The 17,255-nt window shown below is 38.3% G+C and overlaps 1 protein-coding gene across 22 annotated transcripts in view; it reads left to right on the forward strand.

Annotated features, from left to right (window-relative positions):
- The window catches only part of FHIT (fragile histidine triad diadenosine triphosphatase), a 1,386,045-nt gene that overhangs the window by 1,097,880 nt on the left and 270,910 nt on the right, over window positions 1-17,255 (forward strand). Inside the window, exon 1 of one of the 22 annotated variants that reach the window (XM_072785591.1) lies at window positions 15,076-15,238. The exons of 20 other annotated variants lie outside the window; for them this stretch is intronic. Coding sequence is in view for 1 of the 2 variants with exons in the window: in XM_072785589.1 (XP_072641690.1) it covers window positions 16,395-16,440 (46 nt within the window). In the remaining variant the exon portion in view is untranslated. Of the gene's footprint in view, window positions 1-15,075; window positions 15,239-16,270; window positions 16,441-17,255 lie in introns of those variants that run through there. One more of the 22 variants, XM_072785589.1, reaches the window with a different exon arrangement.

Consider the following 17,255-nt stretch of genomic DNA (forward strand, 5'->3'; position numbering starts at 1 on the left):
GGGAATTTGAAAAAAGTAGGAGTAAGACTTATTAAATGCGCTGGTAATTTAAAACACTGGAAATACTAAGAATTAAAGTGTTTTTTTCCCCCCTTTGGAAAATATCAAGAGTAGCTTGAACAGCGCTCACCCACTTTTTCTGCTTGTAAAACTTATAATACAGATGGAGCATTTTTTCTTTGCCTTGGCAAATTGTCACACTCCTGTCTTAAGTTTGGATCAGTTTCCAACATTTTATCCTTTGTGCTTTCAGTGTGGTGAAATATGAATTTGTGTGTGTATGTGTGAGTGTGTGTGTGTGTTTCAATGTCAAGTGTTTTGCTGGCATCACTTCCTCTGGGACATCTTCCTTCTTTTCATCATGACCGCTTCCTCCATTTATATCAATACGTCTGCAGGAGCTAAATTCCTCTGGCTGCGTGTCGGTCAACATCCCCACAGTCAGCTATTCCTTCTGTAACTTCCTTTCTGTTGGATTCACAATTCGCCTCCGGCATTATCACTTTTTATTTATCTGCTGCACTTCCACGTTTCTTGGCCAGTTCCCTCCTCTGAGTGTCCATTTTTTTGTAAAACGTCACCAGGGTTTCATCAGTGGAAGATGGAGAGGCAGCACCACGGCCTCCTCTTCTGGCTCCGTGTGACTAAATGACAGATGCACGGTGACCCGTCCCTGATAGACTTTGAAGGAAGCGCTACGGTTGGTCACTGATCAGGATGCACATCTGTTATCCACATGGTGATCTGTGGACTGAAGACTTGGTAATGGATTTGTACTTTATGCATTGCCTCCTAGCTAACAAACCATGGTGGCTGACTTTTAAATGTATGTTGTTGGGGGAACTTGGATTATTTAACTGGACTGTGGTCATTGAGATTTTTGAGCGTTGGATCCATAGCAAGTGAGGGCTGCGTGTAGTTGCTGGAAGTTAAATATAGGATTACATATGTAGCTTTCAATTTCCAGTTTCTCTTGATAAAAAGAAACAATTAAAGTGTGTCTGCCCACCTTTCCTGTTTGCCTCAATTCTTACTACTCTCTGTTGTTATGTACTTGTGGTTTCTACTGCTGGGATGTCCAGTGCAGAAGCAACTAGCTCCTCATGACTACCAGTTACAAATGGCTATTTCAATAAAAATATAAAGTTGATGTTTAGTTGTTAATTTTAAAATTATTTAAAATTAAGTGTAATTAAAATCTAATCCTTCTGTCCCACAAGCCACATTTCAAGTGCTTAGTAGCCACATGGGGCTAGTGGCTACTTTACTAGTGCAGGATATAGAAACTTCCCATCATCACAGAAGTCCTACTAGATAACACTGCCCTAGAGGCATTCTTTTATATTATATCCATAATAGATCCCTAGATTATGGATATAGGGAATCAAAATATTAAAAATCCATAATACTAATCCTTCTCAACTTGAGGTTTTTTTTTCCTCCCTTTTTCATAGATTAAGCTGGACCAAAAATAATCTAAGTAAGAGGGTTTTTTTTTGTTTGTTTTGTTTTCAAGGAGAGTCTTGTTTCTTTGTGTTGTTTTGGTTTTTTTTCTCCATATGGAAACATTAATGATGATGGAATCTCTCTGGCTTAGTATTTGAAGTTACAGCCTCCTGGAAAAATATTTTGTTATTAATAAGAAATTTGAGATAATATTTTAGCAATAAGTATGGTGATTCAAACGATTTCTACTTTTCTTAAAAGTAATGATGGCAATAATTATGGTGAGTCAAACGATCTCTACTTCTCTTAAAAGTAATGATGACAAAGATGGTGGTGATGATAGTGATATTGGTAATGAAAGGTATTGGGGCCAACGTTTGATTCCCCATGCCAGAAGATCGTCAGATAGCAAAAACATGTTTTTAAATATCTGGACATATAAGAAAATGGAGTGATTTTTAAGATCCTATAGGAGGAGTGATGACATGTAAATATAAAATTGTTATGGAATTGCCAGAGCATCTGTTTCCACAACTTTTGCTTTCCTTGGCATGCTTAAATATTTTTTTTTCAGTTATATACAAAATGAAATTCAAATACATTGAAATCTTGGGTTCAAGTGGTATTTTCATAGATCCTTTTGAAATTGTTGGGTCTTCTAATTTAAACATTAGGCAAATGTATCATGTGCTGTGCTGACTAAACTGAAGATTGAAAGGGAAAGCCTGGAAAAATGTTGCAAATCCTGAATGTACTTGGATGTTTTAAATGTGTTCAGTGTTTGTTTTTGTATTTTGAGGTTGTTTATTGTTAACAATTATGTTTTGAAAAATTCATACATTTCAAACTGGAGTGAAAGATGAAATTATAGCCAGATAACATATCCCTAGCACCTGGCTCCAGTGATGCTAGATTATGATGGACAAGAAAAATACAGAGAGAATATGAAATAAGAGAGGTGAGTAGGTGAGTGGAATTCTGAGTTCTAAATGATAATAATGCTGGTATTGGTGAACAATATCCAAATCCTGTTCCACATTACGGTGGCAAAGAGGGGCATGCTGCATAGAGGGAAGCCTTGAAGGAATTAATTTCTATTGATTTTTTTTTAAGCAACCATATGTTTAGTATCCTTCACTTTATGGTATGAAATATGCTATTAAAAATATCTTATTAAAAAAAAGAAACAAAAAACAAAACCTTGTAACACACCAATGAAGTAAGTAGAAATATTAACCTAGCGTTAACAAAGACACTAGGGCTAAGAGATTTGAGGAAGAAACAGTGGCTTAGGAGTTTGTGGTTTGAAACACTGTATGTTTGAAGGTATTTCTCCTATTATAACCTTAAAGATGTCAAACCTTCTTTGTCATTAGCAGTTGACTTGATAAGGAGAAGAGTTTAAGCAGATGGAAAGAACAAACTTTTCCCTTTACAGGCTTTGGAAGTTTTAGTGATAAATGCTGAGCTATATTTGCATACAAATCACTATCTTGAAAATTTTGAGCCTGCTTTCTTGACGCTTCTTGCTGAAAATTTTTAAAAATTTATTTGTTTTTAATGAATTGCCTCTTTGTTTTTAGAGGCTGCCTGATTAACTTATTCTATTCTGGAAGCTACCAGAGTGACATTAAAATGTCTTTTGCTTCCTGTTTTGGAAACATTTAGAAATCACTTGCTACTTAGAGTTTTCATGCCTTTTTTTTTTTTTTTCTGGCAGGATTTTTTGCATTTTTATTGTTGTAAATGATTTAGCCTATTCTTTAATTTTGAATGGATCACACAATCATCTTTATGTGTCCAGCTGTCTTTTGTTGGAAGAGACACGTCTTAAATTGTTCACTGCTGAATCAGATTAAAATGATTTTAATGTTATTCCATTTAGAAAAAAATCTTTAGTTTGTCTTTTGTGAAGGGTTCATCCTTATGAACACATTGCTTAGACACAAAATAAACTTTTTTTTTTTTTTTTCACTTTTCAGGAGTGGATCTGATGTGAGAAACAAAGGCAAAAGAAAAATTAAATTTCCTTACTACCTATAGCTCACCGACAAGTCCTTGAAGCAGGCAGAGTGACATTCCTCTAGAAACTCAGCTGCCTCGATGTTAATACTTGGCTAAGGGCAAATGGCAATCTTAATCTGGCCCCCAAGACCCTGGAAGTCTACTTTAATATATAAAAATTCCTTTGGAAACTTCCTTTATTTCTAAACATCCCCAAGATACATGTTGGCAATCATGACCCAAGCATATAACCCACTGATATACATCTGAAGGGCCTCATGACTCAGGTTTTATTGGATGGTAGACCTTTTCCAGCAATAGCTAGTAGCCCTCTCTCTGTCCTGGAAACCGTGCTTCCAGAATTTCTTAGAGACTTACACTATTCCTAATCACTTCTCAACTTGAAAGTCTATAATGCACCACTCCTCATGACCCGAGTGCAGCTCTTTCTGCCCATGGGTCCTGTCCCCGTACTTTAATAAAACCACCTTATTTCACCAAAGATGTCTCAAGAATTCTTTCTTGGCCATCAGCTTTGAGCACTGTCTTTCCTATATCAGGTCTGTTAGATTCTAAGCTATAACGAGTAGAAGTGTGAGCCTATTTTTAATCATTCTCTTGGGAACTAATTCCGAATAATTTTCTTATTCAAATCGATGATTCTGATTGTAGTTGTAGTCAGGCGACTAAGAATTTTTTGGCAAACTTAAGACCACAGGAGAATAATGCACACACATGTACACGTGCATGCATGAGCACACACACAGACTCACATGCATGTCCATCCCATCTTGCCAACATTTTCAGGAGATTCATAGAAGCCTGGAGTCCGTCTATACTCTCAGGATGGTTGGTTTTGGGAAATCTGTAAATTCAAGAAAGAAGGGTCTCTAAATAGCCTCATGACACTGCCCTCCCCTACTCAGTCACCATATCTCCTAAATTACACCACTCTCCACCTACCTCCTCAGGCCAGAAGCCCCCCACCTTTCAAGCCCCCCATCAGTAAGTGCTGTTGCTCCTGCCTCAGAAATATATCTTAGATTTTCTGTATCTACACCGTCACCACCATAGTTCAGGCCTATTTGGAATCTCTCAGCTGTTGTCTGGTAAAGCCATCCCCAATGGCCTTCAGCTTTTATCCTTGCTTTGATTGAATCTTTTTTTTTTTTTATACAACATTTACAGTGATTTTTCAAAAAAGGAACTTAGATTCTGTCATAAATCTCTATTACCCACTGTCTGAGATGGTTCAGACACATAGAATCAATCCATGCTGCCACCCAAAGCTATGGAGAGCTAGGACTCTTTCCTGACACTCCAGATCAACAGGCCAAGTTTATTCCCAACATAGCAGTGCTGGCTTGGTATGTCCTTCCCCTTGTACCATTGCATCTTTGCTTTCTTATCTCAACCCTTGTCTCTTTCACAATAGACCATGTTTTTATCTGTCTCCTACCTTTTCACCCTCTAGAATGTACACTTTTGGACGAGAAGAGATGTGATGCATATGGCTGGTGTGTGCTGTGTCTTCAGCATCTTACATAATACCTATCATGTAGGAGGCTTTTTTAAAATTACATTTTTTATTTTAATTCCAGTGTTTTAATTATAGTATTAGAGTCTTAGTTATCTTAATGAATATATACTTAATGAATAAATGAAAAACATATAAAGCCCTAAAAAGTGTTTTGGTTCTACTCTTTCCTCCAAAATGTGGCTTTATGGCCTTCCTTCTGTAATTCACATAGAAATTTATTCATTAAACACTTGTATACCTTTCAACATGAAATATTCTCACATCTCTTTCAGATTGCTAACTTAGGGAGGGCTGAATCTATTTATTTATTCATTTTAGGGCGGGGGGGGAAGGTTAATTCACATTCTGAGAATGCCCTATTAATATAATTATGGCTCTCTGTTTTTGAAATAAGGAATTTTTTTCTATCAACATTCGTATTTGTTGCAAAAAAGATCTCATCATTGTTTTTTAAAAGAATGTAGAACAATTTATTCTCAGATCTTTCCAAGCTCCAATGAGTTAATGGACTACAAGTTTCCCATTTAAAATGCAAGCACTGCCTTTGATGTGTGAAGGGAAGGGTATCTTATGTTTAGTTTTTCTATGCCTTTAGCTGGGTCTCCTTTTGATTAAGAATTCAGAACTAAGCATTTTTTTCCTAAGTAGTAAGCGCATTTCCTTTAATTATTCTCATATAAGTTAGTTGAGTCTGGTCTTGTTCAGTGGTCTCAGAAACAATTTCTGAAACATTTTGAAGAATTACTTATATGAAAGAATTGTTTCCCAGATTAAGCAATGAGTGAGTTCGCATGTCACTTTCTCTTTCACCAAATATTTACTGAAGTCCTATTCTGCATTATATTATGTGTGTCACCAGGAATGTCAGTTGAGCCTGTTTACTAGGGAACATTTCCGATCTTCTAAGAATGCTTTCCCTTTGGAATATTTCCTTTAGATGTTTTCCCCCTTCTTGAGGAGGAGGCAGAAAATGGAAGCAGAGAAGTGTCCCTTTCCTATTTCTTTTGTCCTGTTAAAGAGTCTCTGCTGTACCATATTTATATTTTGGTTGTTTTTCACCTTCCATAGTATCTGAACTGTGATGGGTGGGTGGCTTCATTGGCTTATCCAACTGTATTGGAGATCTGTTGGAAGTTAGACTTTTCAGTAGCTCTTGAGCGGCATTAACAAACCAGAAGTTGGAGTCCATGCTTTTCAGGACCTAGCAGAACTAGTATTGGAAGGACCCTCACTGTATGAGAGTTTGGATCCCAGTCTGGCCATCATGTAGAAGTAGACACTCCAGGTGCTCTGTGCTCATTCACATGCTGGTAAAATAGAAGTGTACATGGTCAAGTGCTATGAAATTACTTATCTTGCCTGTGGTTTTCCAGCAGATCTCCTATGAATTATAGATCTTTAGCATTATTTCCTGATCTATACTAGAATTAAAAAGTTTTTCACTGAGTTTTTGAAGTGATTCTCATCACAGAGTATATATGAAGTTTAAAAAACTATTCATTGAGGATGATCCTTAAATATATCCTTCCTCTGACAAGTGTACTTTATTCTTCTCTGCAATACTCTTCCAGCTCTTAACACCTAAGAGTTAGGTTTTTACAACATTCTCATCTTGGTGTATTCCCACTTGCATGTTGGCACATTATGGACAGGTATTTCTGAGTGACAGTGACTCTTTTTTCAATATTCTCCGAACTAGAATTATTTAAACCCCATATTCTTCTGTGTGTCTCCAGGACAATACCAATAATACCGGATTTTCATAATTGTTACTCAGAGACATTGCAATGCCTAGAAAGGTATTCCTTATCAGTGAGAAAGGGAGGAAGTGAGCCTTGGGGAAAAAATTGTATTGCTTCCTAATCGAAGAATGGCAGACACTTGATTATGCACAGTGATATTCTTCCCTCCCTTGTGGTAGCCAAGACTAACAAATCTCTCCATTCTTTCCTCCTGATTCCTATCAAGGCTTTAGAATCCTCTTCAAAATATCGCTCGAAGCAGCTACTACAGGTTAGTTGAGAGCTAGCAAAAGAGATGAAACCTATTTGGCAGACTTGCTCTAGTCACTGAGAACACATGATGAACAGAGCCCCCTGCTGACCTGTAAGGCCAGTCCAGTCTGACTGCACAACGGAAGTTTCTGGTTGCCATGGAAAAGGAAGGACAGCTTTGGGGTCTCACACTGCAGTTAAGGGCTCTAGTCCATAAGTGACATATATACTTCTGCTCACAGTTCTTTGGCCAGAATTCAGCTTCAGCTTCATCTAAACCACAAGGATCCAGGAAGTATAATCCTATCTTGTGCCTGGTTATGGAAAGAACCTGAAATAGTTGGTTAACAACAGTAGTGACCTTCATAGTCCATTAGATATATTTTAATGCTCAACTTGTCAGCATATTTCATTTAGCAGAATGCCCTCTTGCTTTGCCCATGTGAATTAACAGGATGTTATTTTTTTGTTGTTTAAAAATAGCAGTCTTGGGGCACCTGGGTGGCACAATGGTTGCATATTTGCCTTTGGCTCAGGTCATGATCCTGGGGTCCTGGGATGGAATCTTGCATTGGACTCCCTGCAGGAAGCCTGGTTCTCCTTCTGCCTCTCTCTGTGTCTCTCATGAATAAATAAGTAAAATCTTAAAAAAAAATAGCAATCTTTAGCAGGCACCTCTGTGTTGAGGTAAATGATGGTCAGGATTCCCAAAGAACATCCCCTGGAACATTTGTCCTATGCAATGTTCTATAAACTAGTAGTAGTAGTAGTAGTAGTAGTAGTAGTAGTAGTAGTAGTAATAGTAATAGTAATAGTAATAGTAATAGTAATAATTTTATTTTAAGCAAATAAGAGAAATGCTGCATGGTATCTCTACTTTTTGAGAAGTCAGAATGCACATTAGCCCATTAAATATCCTCATGTGTACTGCTGTAAAGAAAACTGTTTTACTTCATTTAATCCAGTGCTTTTTAATTGACTTTGACCATACATTTTTTCCCCTGTATAATGTGTGATAACATCTCATAAAACCAGTGTTCTGGTGAACCACTGTAGTGCACACTGCAATAGACACATGAAGACTTTCATGACTTTGGAGGCATTGAAACAGCATAGATGATTTTACCACATGGCCTTAGCCAAGATTTTCACTTTATAATTGTGTTACTTTGGGTGTGTCATTTCACTTTGTTGGCTGGAATTTCTGAATCTGCAAAAATGGAGGTGATATTATCTATCTCAAAAGGTCACTGATTATCACTAGAACATAGTAGGCAGCAAAAAAAATGTTGTATGTTCTTTTCTTCTCCTTCTGATATTATTTACTTTGCCCCACATATTTAATTTAATATAAGCATAAACTTTTCCCATTCTGATTTTCTTAGGATAATCAATAACATTCCTTTGCCTTGAAAAATATACAGAATTATGTGTGAAATTTGAACCAAGGAGTCTGTACCACATTGCTGTCAAGCTGCAGGCTCCTATTTGATTTTACTTTCTTTGAAGGCCACATGTTCACTTCTCCCTTTGAATGTGTTTCTTACCTTTCAGCATCCAGACTGGTATAGGAGATTGGAGGATGGCTCAGGGCAGATCTACTTAGTGAAGGATACCTGACTTCCCTTCCTCCAGATGACTAAAGATTCACTGTCGCTGTATGCTTGGCCCAGAGCATGGTCCAGATCAAAACATGAGAATTCTCATGGATATTTAAGAGATATTTGTCCTGAAATCCAGGAATGAGCAGACCACTGTCATTATCTTAATCACCTGGAATTTATTATATTCTGGAAATCAAATTTGCTTCAAAATATATTCATGCCATTTATGCTCGTTGTTGATGACTATCCTATGATGTTTTCTTTGGGTTACTATATAGTGGATATGTTAACATCCAGTGAAGAAAGATGTGGCCCAAACTGGCAAGTTTCTCCTTTAGAATTGTATAGCTTAATTTGGAGGATAATATTTCTACCTTTCTGATAAGAAAAGTCACATGAGTGCTTACATTATGAAGAGTAGATTACTTTTTGAGATGTCACCTACTTTGATTCAAAGCTCTGTAACTGTGGTATTTAAATCAAATAAATTGAATCTCCTCTTAAAAAATACCTCACAGTCCATCCTGTTCTGTTGTTTTTTGAAGTGACATTATGAATTATTTTAAACATTTGCAAGGGCTAGGATTATTTGTTAGAACAAATAACTCATTACACAGGGTCTCCAGAAGTCTACCGTGCAAACTGGGAAATTCCTTGCTTGTCATTGAACTACATACTAATCTGCAGTAGAGATGAATAGGCACTCTACTTTTTTATTAGTTCCAAAGAATGACTAATTCTTCGTCATATTATTTGATACTGACTTCCTCCATATTCATATATGCACATGCTAATCAGCCTCATCAGAATCAATGATATTTTGATGGTTTGATTTATTTTAGTGACTTTTATATTCTGAATCCCTAGAATAGATCAGATATAGAAAAATAAATGGGAGCAAGTCTGAACAACTCCGAGAATAATGTTCTGCTGTCTTCTTTAATTAATCATCTGAATCAGTACATTTCCATTTCTCTGTCATGACTCTATATTTAAACATTTCATATTTGTTATAGAAATGCACATAAAATTATTTTTTAGATCATCAGTTATTATCCACGATGAGCAAATTTTAAACTTATCAAATTTATTTTGAATAAAAATGTAGCAACATAATGAACATTTGATGTAGCTGGGCAGATTCTCACTTTTGCAGCATTTCTCTTTGTTTGTGACTCTGCCAGGCATCTGCAGATATTTTTGTGGTTCTTGAGGAAGGAGAAGAGGCCACAGAAATGACCCCTGCATCTCTTGTTACATGCCTACTCTGATTGGTGATGACTGCTCAGAAGGCAGGCTTGAGAAGGAATCTGAGTCTCTGTGGTTCAAGGAGAGAATTATGTGGCTGATTATTGACGTCTGCCGTGAGCTTAGCACTGGAACGTAGTGGCAGAGGTGCAACGTTTTGTCATCTTGTGTGTAATGGAAGGAGCTTTAGTTTGGGAAGTCAGACAGCAAAGTTTCAATTCCAATTGTGCATCAGTGTGGCTTTGAGCATATCAATTAAACACTCTGTTTCCCCGTTTTTTCCCCATCCAACAGGGAAGATATTGCTGTAATAATAATTGAAGGTTAATATTTTAGACCTGTCCCGGCTGCAAAAATGCCATGGTAGTATCTATTCAGTAGGATGTCTAAGATACTTTGGGCACCCGGTCATTTTTATAAAATCTCCAGGACTTCTTTTCAGTTACTATCTGTGGTCGATTATTATGGTGATGACCCTCCCTCCCCCAATGCACTAGGACTTCTACTGCTCCTACCTCTTTTCAGTGTGGTCTTTCTGCTCCCCCATCAGGAGATAAAATTTATTTATCTACTTTCAACCTGGGCTGGCCTGTCATTTCCTTTGACCAATAGAAGGTAGGAGAATTTAAGCCTTCAGAGTTGTTAGAATTTCTGCCTCTGGATTGGGATGAAAGGGCATGTGGAGTGAGGGGCCCCAGAGGACCCAGCTGAGCCCGGCCCCAAGCCTACATGCCAACTGCAAACAGTTGCATGAGTGAGACAAGCACAAAAACCTCCCACAGAATCAGGATAAGAAAACAAAGTAGTGCTATTTTAAACCTGTGTGTGTGTTTGTTGTCATAATGCAGAAGTAGACAGCTGATAGAGAAGTTGGAAGTCAGTCAGTAGGTCTCCTATGACTGGAAAAGTTCTAACAGTTGGTTATGTCTCTTAGCTAGGTACCTGAGTTCTCTTCCATGTGGTTCTTATTCCCTAGCAGGCCACCTGGGCTTTTCACAGCATTTTAGTCTCTGTTCCAAGAGGACAAAACCCAGAAGTTGTCAAGTCTGTTAAGGCCTGACCCTAGAAAGTCACACAGTGAAGCTTCTGTCACATTCCACTGATCAAAGCAAGTCACAAGGCCAGCCAAAATTCAAGGGGAGAGGAAACAGACTTCCACTTTTGATGAGAAGAGAAACAAAGTCACTTTGCAAAGGGGCAAGTGGGATAGGAGGGACTTTAGTGGTAATATTTGTAAATAATCTACCGCACCAACCTCAGGTACTTGATTAGTACAAGTTCCCACTAGATTTCTTTCTTTCGTTGTGTGTGTTCTGGGTTAGTTGTGTGCCACCAGGAGTTCGGCACAGGACCTGGCATGCTGTGTCATCATCGCTTCAGTGTGGTAAAAACACCCCAAGTGTTTACATCCAAAGGACAGAGACAGGCACTCCTGGGCTTGTGGTGAGTGGAAAGGAAGAGAGAAAGGAAAGGCATTACCAAATTTCTGGTGGTCCCTGGTCATATAAATAACAGTGTGAAAGAGTCAGCGATTCCCATTCACTGTCCAACAGGCCGTGGGATTTTTCAGTGTGTCTGTCTGCCTAGCCCATTGATATTGACTGTTGTAGTGAAGCTTCCTCCAGAATCTGCCAGCCCAGGGGAGCCAAAGGTACGTTGACGCAAGCCAGCCTCAAAAATGGAAAAGGGCCAGGTAGTAGCTACATCTGTGGTGAGCATATCTAAGTGTAAACTTGGGAAATCATTGTGTTGTACACCTGGAACTAATGTAATCTGAATCAACTGTACGTTAGTTAGAATGAATGAATGAATGAATGAATGGCAGGAGGGAGGGAAAGAAGGAGGGCAGAAAGGAAAGGACCAAAATATAGGCTCCATATCCCTCCATTCTTCCTCCCGCTGAACCCCTGGTACAAGGAGGTTCTCTCATTCTTGGTGTCCTTAGTCACAGTTCTCTGTTAGGATGAGGGCATACTTACTATTACTTCCCTTGCCCAGTACTGAGGCTTCCTCCCATGATGGGGTTGTGTGTCTCCTCTGTTTTCTTCGTCCCAGGCTACGTGTGTCTCAGCCATCAGCAGTTTTGCACAATATCTTTGTGTTTCATGAAACGCGTGGCTCTTTTCCCCAAACAGACTCTGGGAATTCAGGGCACGCTTTTAATAAGAGGCCAGGCAGACACTGAGTCCTAAAAGTACAAAAGTACAAAAGGTACAATGTCATAGCACTATGGTTAATAACATGAACCTTGGAATCAGACAGGCTTGGGCAGAAATCTAGCTTTAATCTCAAGTTGAGAGTGCTGTCTTGCACAAGTTTCTTATTTCCTATAAGCTATAATTTCCTCATCTGCAAAATAGGAATTGTAATAGCTCTTTCTGGGTTTGTTGGAAAGACTAAGTAAAAGAGAGTACATATATAAATGAAACAGCGATTGTGTCCAAAGAAGGAATGTCTGACAACTTTCTTTAAAGCGAACCATAAGTTGCTAGGACATTTTCAAGGACAGATCTTGGTCCAAATTTGGAGAAATAGTTTCTGATTTTAGAAAATTGAAATGCAAGACCATACTGAAAAGTTTATCTCACACCCCTAGGCAGAGTTAGATTTTGCCCCTCTGTGCTTCCACAACATTCTGTACTGATTTCTATCAATAGTCTTCATCTCTCTCTGTTGTGATGATCTGTTTATACTGCAAGACAGTTTGGGACATCAGAGTTGCACCCTTCAAGGTCAGTTACTCTGCTGTGTTCATCTTGGCACCCTAAATACTAGCACAAACCCTGGACTGAGAGGAGGCTGTAGTGGTGGGATGGATGGATGAGTGGGTTCACAGCCGATCCACTGGTTAAATTACTCCCCAATTTGTAAAATTCACTTTAAGTGTCATTTCCACTGGGAAGCCTTCTTTGATTTGCCTCTGCTATGAGGAATCTCTTTGTGGACCACAGGAACTAAACTGTTAACTATTCCCTTCTCTTCTTAAAAAAAAGAATATTATCACTAAATGGACTTCTCTATTTTAGATTATAGAGAGACACCAGATCCCATTTGATACTCTCTTTCATAGGTTTTCACCCATGATGAGTCTTGGAGAAACATATATTAAATTTAATTATGCAGATTAACTTCTGCATGATGAGGGTTATCATGCATGTTGGCTAAAAAGTCTCTTCAGGGGTGTTAATCCCAAGCAAAGAGGACTCAAAAGAATGTGTGTTCTAATAGCCTATGTATAATACAGGATTTTCCCTTTACAGTGACTAAGAATCTCTAAATTAAATTATACGGCATCTGTGATATTACCTTAAAACTACTGGCATACAAACAGTTGCAGTAGAATTACAAGAGCTGTCTGCTGTTCTTCAAAATTAATTTACTTTCCCTCAGTTGCTTGTCTATGAGAAGCATGTAGTGCATGATACCCATCATCTTTACGCAATATGGTGTTTTCTTCCAAGGCTTATGCACTTATTTTGAGAAAATGCTTTTATTTTCAAATGAATTTATGAATAACATACTGTTCTGGTGCTCTCATATGTTTGTAGATCATATGCTTTGTTCTTCCTATTAAAGATGGCAGAAACTCCTTTAATTGCATTGGGGAGTAACACTCATGATTTATCTAGATGATATCATCACCGTAACAGATTTTCTGATTGTGATTAGTCTTTAAAAGCATCAAAAGTGCTACACAAATTCATGAAATTTCTCTATAATGCTTAGGTGTTTTTCCTTGGAAAGTGATCATTTTTAAGGTACCATAATGATGTTTGTCCAGTATGCTACGTAAATAACACTATTGTGTTATTCAAACTTAGGAAAAGAATGGGCCCCCAAATAGTTCTAACTTCTTTTAGTTCCCTCTTGCTAATGTGATTCCTTTAAACCTTGGGTTGACATTATTAGATCCATGGGCGAAATCTGGTTGGCCTCTTCTTTTTGTAAATAAAGGTTTACCGGGACATAGCCATGCCTACTATTGTTTGTCTTGTCTATAGCTGCCTAGGGATATAGCCCACCAAACAAAATTTTACCATCTGGCCTATTGCAGAAAACGTTTGCTGACCTGCTTTAAATCCTTTACGAATCTGCTTCTATTTTGGGGAGCATGGGATATTCAGACAAACTCAATCACCCACAGTTGCCCTAGAACACTTGCCTTACTAAGATGTCCCAGGTTCTGCTGCATTGGGTGCTTCCCTCTGTCTCTGTATCTTCTAATCCTACATCTGAAATTCCCATAGTATTGTACTTATCTGTTTCCATGCCCATCTCCTGAACTGGAGGCAACTTCCTGTTCTCCTCTGCTCTTCCCAGAGCCTGGCACAGTGTCTATACCTATTCAGTGCTCACTGTTCACAGAGTGAACAAATGAATTACAATTCCTAAATATAAAGCAGCATTTTTATAGGTATAATTTATCTGAGACTCTGAATAATTTAGAAACCACTTGTTTACATATTTTTTAATAATGAAAAGATTTTGGGGACGCCTGGGTGGCTCAGTGGTTAAGCGTCTGCCTTCGGCTCAGGGCATGATTCTGGAGACCCAAGATCAAGTACCACATGGGGCTCCCTGCATGGAGCCTGCTTCTTCCTCTGCCTATGTCTCTGCCCCTCTATCTCTTTTTGTCTCTCATGAATAAACAGTTACAATCTTTAAAAAAATACAAATAAAAAATAAAAGATTTTTTAACAAGGGCTTTACCGTCATCATTACATTTCCTTTGTGCTTGGGTGGTAATTAATTTACATTAAAAATAAGTTTATGTTTTTCCAGCTCACATCTAGCATTAGTTCTAATTAGGCTAAATATTAAGAACAAATCTCTTTGAATTAAAAAAATCTTGCAGACCATCCCAATCTCATGTCAATGGTTGAAAATAAATGGACATTGTATCCATTTTGTCAGGGTCTTAGGACTCAGAGGTAGCCAATAAGAGGGTCTAGTTCATAAAGCATTCGCTCATTGCAGCAACACTTATTAAATCTGGTGTTCTGGGAGGGATGAAACAGTGGTAAACAAAATAGTCTTTCCTCTGTGGGGCTTATGTTCTCATTCAGGTAGGTAGTCAATCAAGAAAACATCCAGCTGGTGGCAAGGCCTATGGCAAGATGAAAACAAGGTGACAGAAGAGAGAATAACTGGGTAGCAGTTTAAACTGGTGGTCCTGGAATGCTCCTTTGAGGAAATAGTATTGGAATTAGAATTGGAATGATAAGAAAGAAGCAATCATGTGAAGATCATGGGGAATTGGATTCTAGGCAGAACAAACAGCTGGGATGAAGGCCCCCCAATCTGGGAAGGAGTTTAATGTGTTAGACGAACAGAAGGAAGGCAAATGTGGCAGATGTACAGTGTGTAGAGGAAGATGGGGGAAGAGAAGCTTCAGGAAGTAGGTAGGCAGTAGTGGGGAAGTGTTGAGGTTAGGGCATATAGGCTCTTTCTGGCTCTGGTTTCAGAGGAACTGAGGGATGGGGGTTGGTCCTGACTTTCTGATGCCATTTAGTATCTAGAATGGCCTGGGGAGACTAGTGAGTCTGTTGTTGGTCTGGTCAGTGACTCACACAGTAGCCAGGAGCTCCAGAGCCCCACGCTGTGTAACTCCAGACCCACCTACCTCCCTCTGGAGTCCTGGGAAGCCTACCTGTGTGTCCACTGCCAGGTTGAGATGCTTGTTGGTCCATCCTCTGGGTCTAAACAGAATGAAGATGATGATTACCTACATGAACACCTGTCCAATTAAGCACCTTTAGAAGTCAACCCTATTTCATCTTCTCATTCACATGGGAACATGGTTTGTTACGTGCAGATAAGATGTTTTCTTAATGAAGGTTTAGATTTCAGGGACTATATATGTCAGGGCAATGTGGCCTAAATGGGCTGGTGAAAAAGATTCACTTAAATGAGAATGTGTTTAGCCTGTCCAACTGTTTTGTGACATGTTGTTATTAGTATTATTAGCGTTCAATTAAAGTAATAAATGCGTGTGATCCATGACCTTGCGGTTGAGTGTACACAGGATACAACAGCTGACAGATTCAGCCATTTTGATTCACTTCCATAAATGTTTTGGTTCATTAAACATTGGATCAAGCCAATCCTTAGCATCAGACAAGGAAAGTGAACAGATAATAAAATATTTTGTATGGTATTGGGAAAATAACACCCTCCAGATGTCAGTGATATTCCTAAAGTTACATCAAATACAAAGAATTTCAGATTCATTCCAACAATTTTTACAGTTAGCTGTTGTTTCAGTAAAATGTCCTTCCTTCCCTACCTGGTTGCTCAGACAGTTTGTTTAGATGTAGCTCACCACAGCAATTATGGGTATTGTTGGAAGCTTGCAAAGTTGTCATCTTGCTGTGGTTTGGTGAAGTCAAGGCCTAAGGAAGTTTGTAGGGAGGAGGAAGGAGAGGGAGGTGCTGGGAGGAGGATGATGGAAAAAGGTCTCTTTTAACAAAGAAAAGGCAACTCAGTGGGAGTGGAGGCTGGCAATCTGCTAAAAGGAAATGAAAGGAAATTCTTCATTTCTAAACGGTTCATTGACCCATGATAATAAAGCAGCCCTGCCAAAGAAGGATAATTATCTTTTTAAGTATCTGATGCCCTGTGGGTGAAGGCTTCCCTTCTCCTCTCTTGAAAAATGAACTCAGATTAAACAAATGCTCCTTTTCCTAGTTTACCATTGACATGAATTTCCTGATTATGAGCAAAATTAATCAGTTTTCCCTTTCTTCCCCCCCTTCTTTTATGGAAATCAGGCCCACCCAGCTGAGCTTAGTGCATTTCCCTTTGGGCTTTGACTCCTACCAGTATGATGGGCTACAGTGCTTGATATTCTAGTGAGACTAGCAATTGTAGAATTGGGGTTTTATTATGCCCCTTAGCTGCTTAGCTTTAGGCAAAGCATGCTCTTTTAAAGCCACAAGAACAAGGAAAAAAGAAAGAAACAGAAAAGAGCATTAGAGCACTCTTTCTCCTGCTAGTATCTGAAAACTAAACAAAAATTAATATATCTGTGTATGTGTGTATAATATATATGTATATAATATATATATGTATGTATGCATATAACCACACATATGAGGAATTTAAATATAAAAACAACCGAAATGTTATTGATGGTGTAACATTGAATATTAATTTGTCACCAACAAATGATCAAACTTACTTTATTTTTCCCTAGATCTTGTTTGTTTGGGCCAATAGCATAAGTATGTTGACTCGTCTGACTTAGAGAATACATTAAGATGGTGTTGTCTGCATAAGTTAAAAAAAAAAAAAACACTCTTTTCTTAAATTAATGATTTACCTTCAACTGGCTTCCTGAATTCTTAATAATCAGTTTGAGAACATTTGTCATAAATTGCCTCACCACATGGTACATCTCTTATTATAAATGAAGTTTAC

The sequence above is a fragment of the Canis lupus genome, chromosome 19, assembly GCF_048164855.1.
Source record: "Canis lupus baileyi chromosome 19, mCanLup2.hap1, whole genome shotgun sequence".
NCBI lineage: Eukaryota > Metazoa > Chordata > Mammalia > Carnivora > Canidae > Canis > Canis lupus.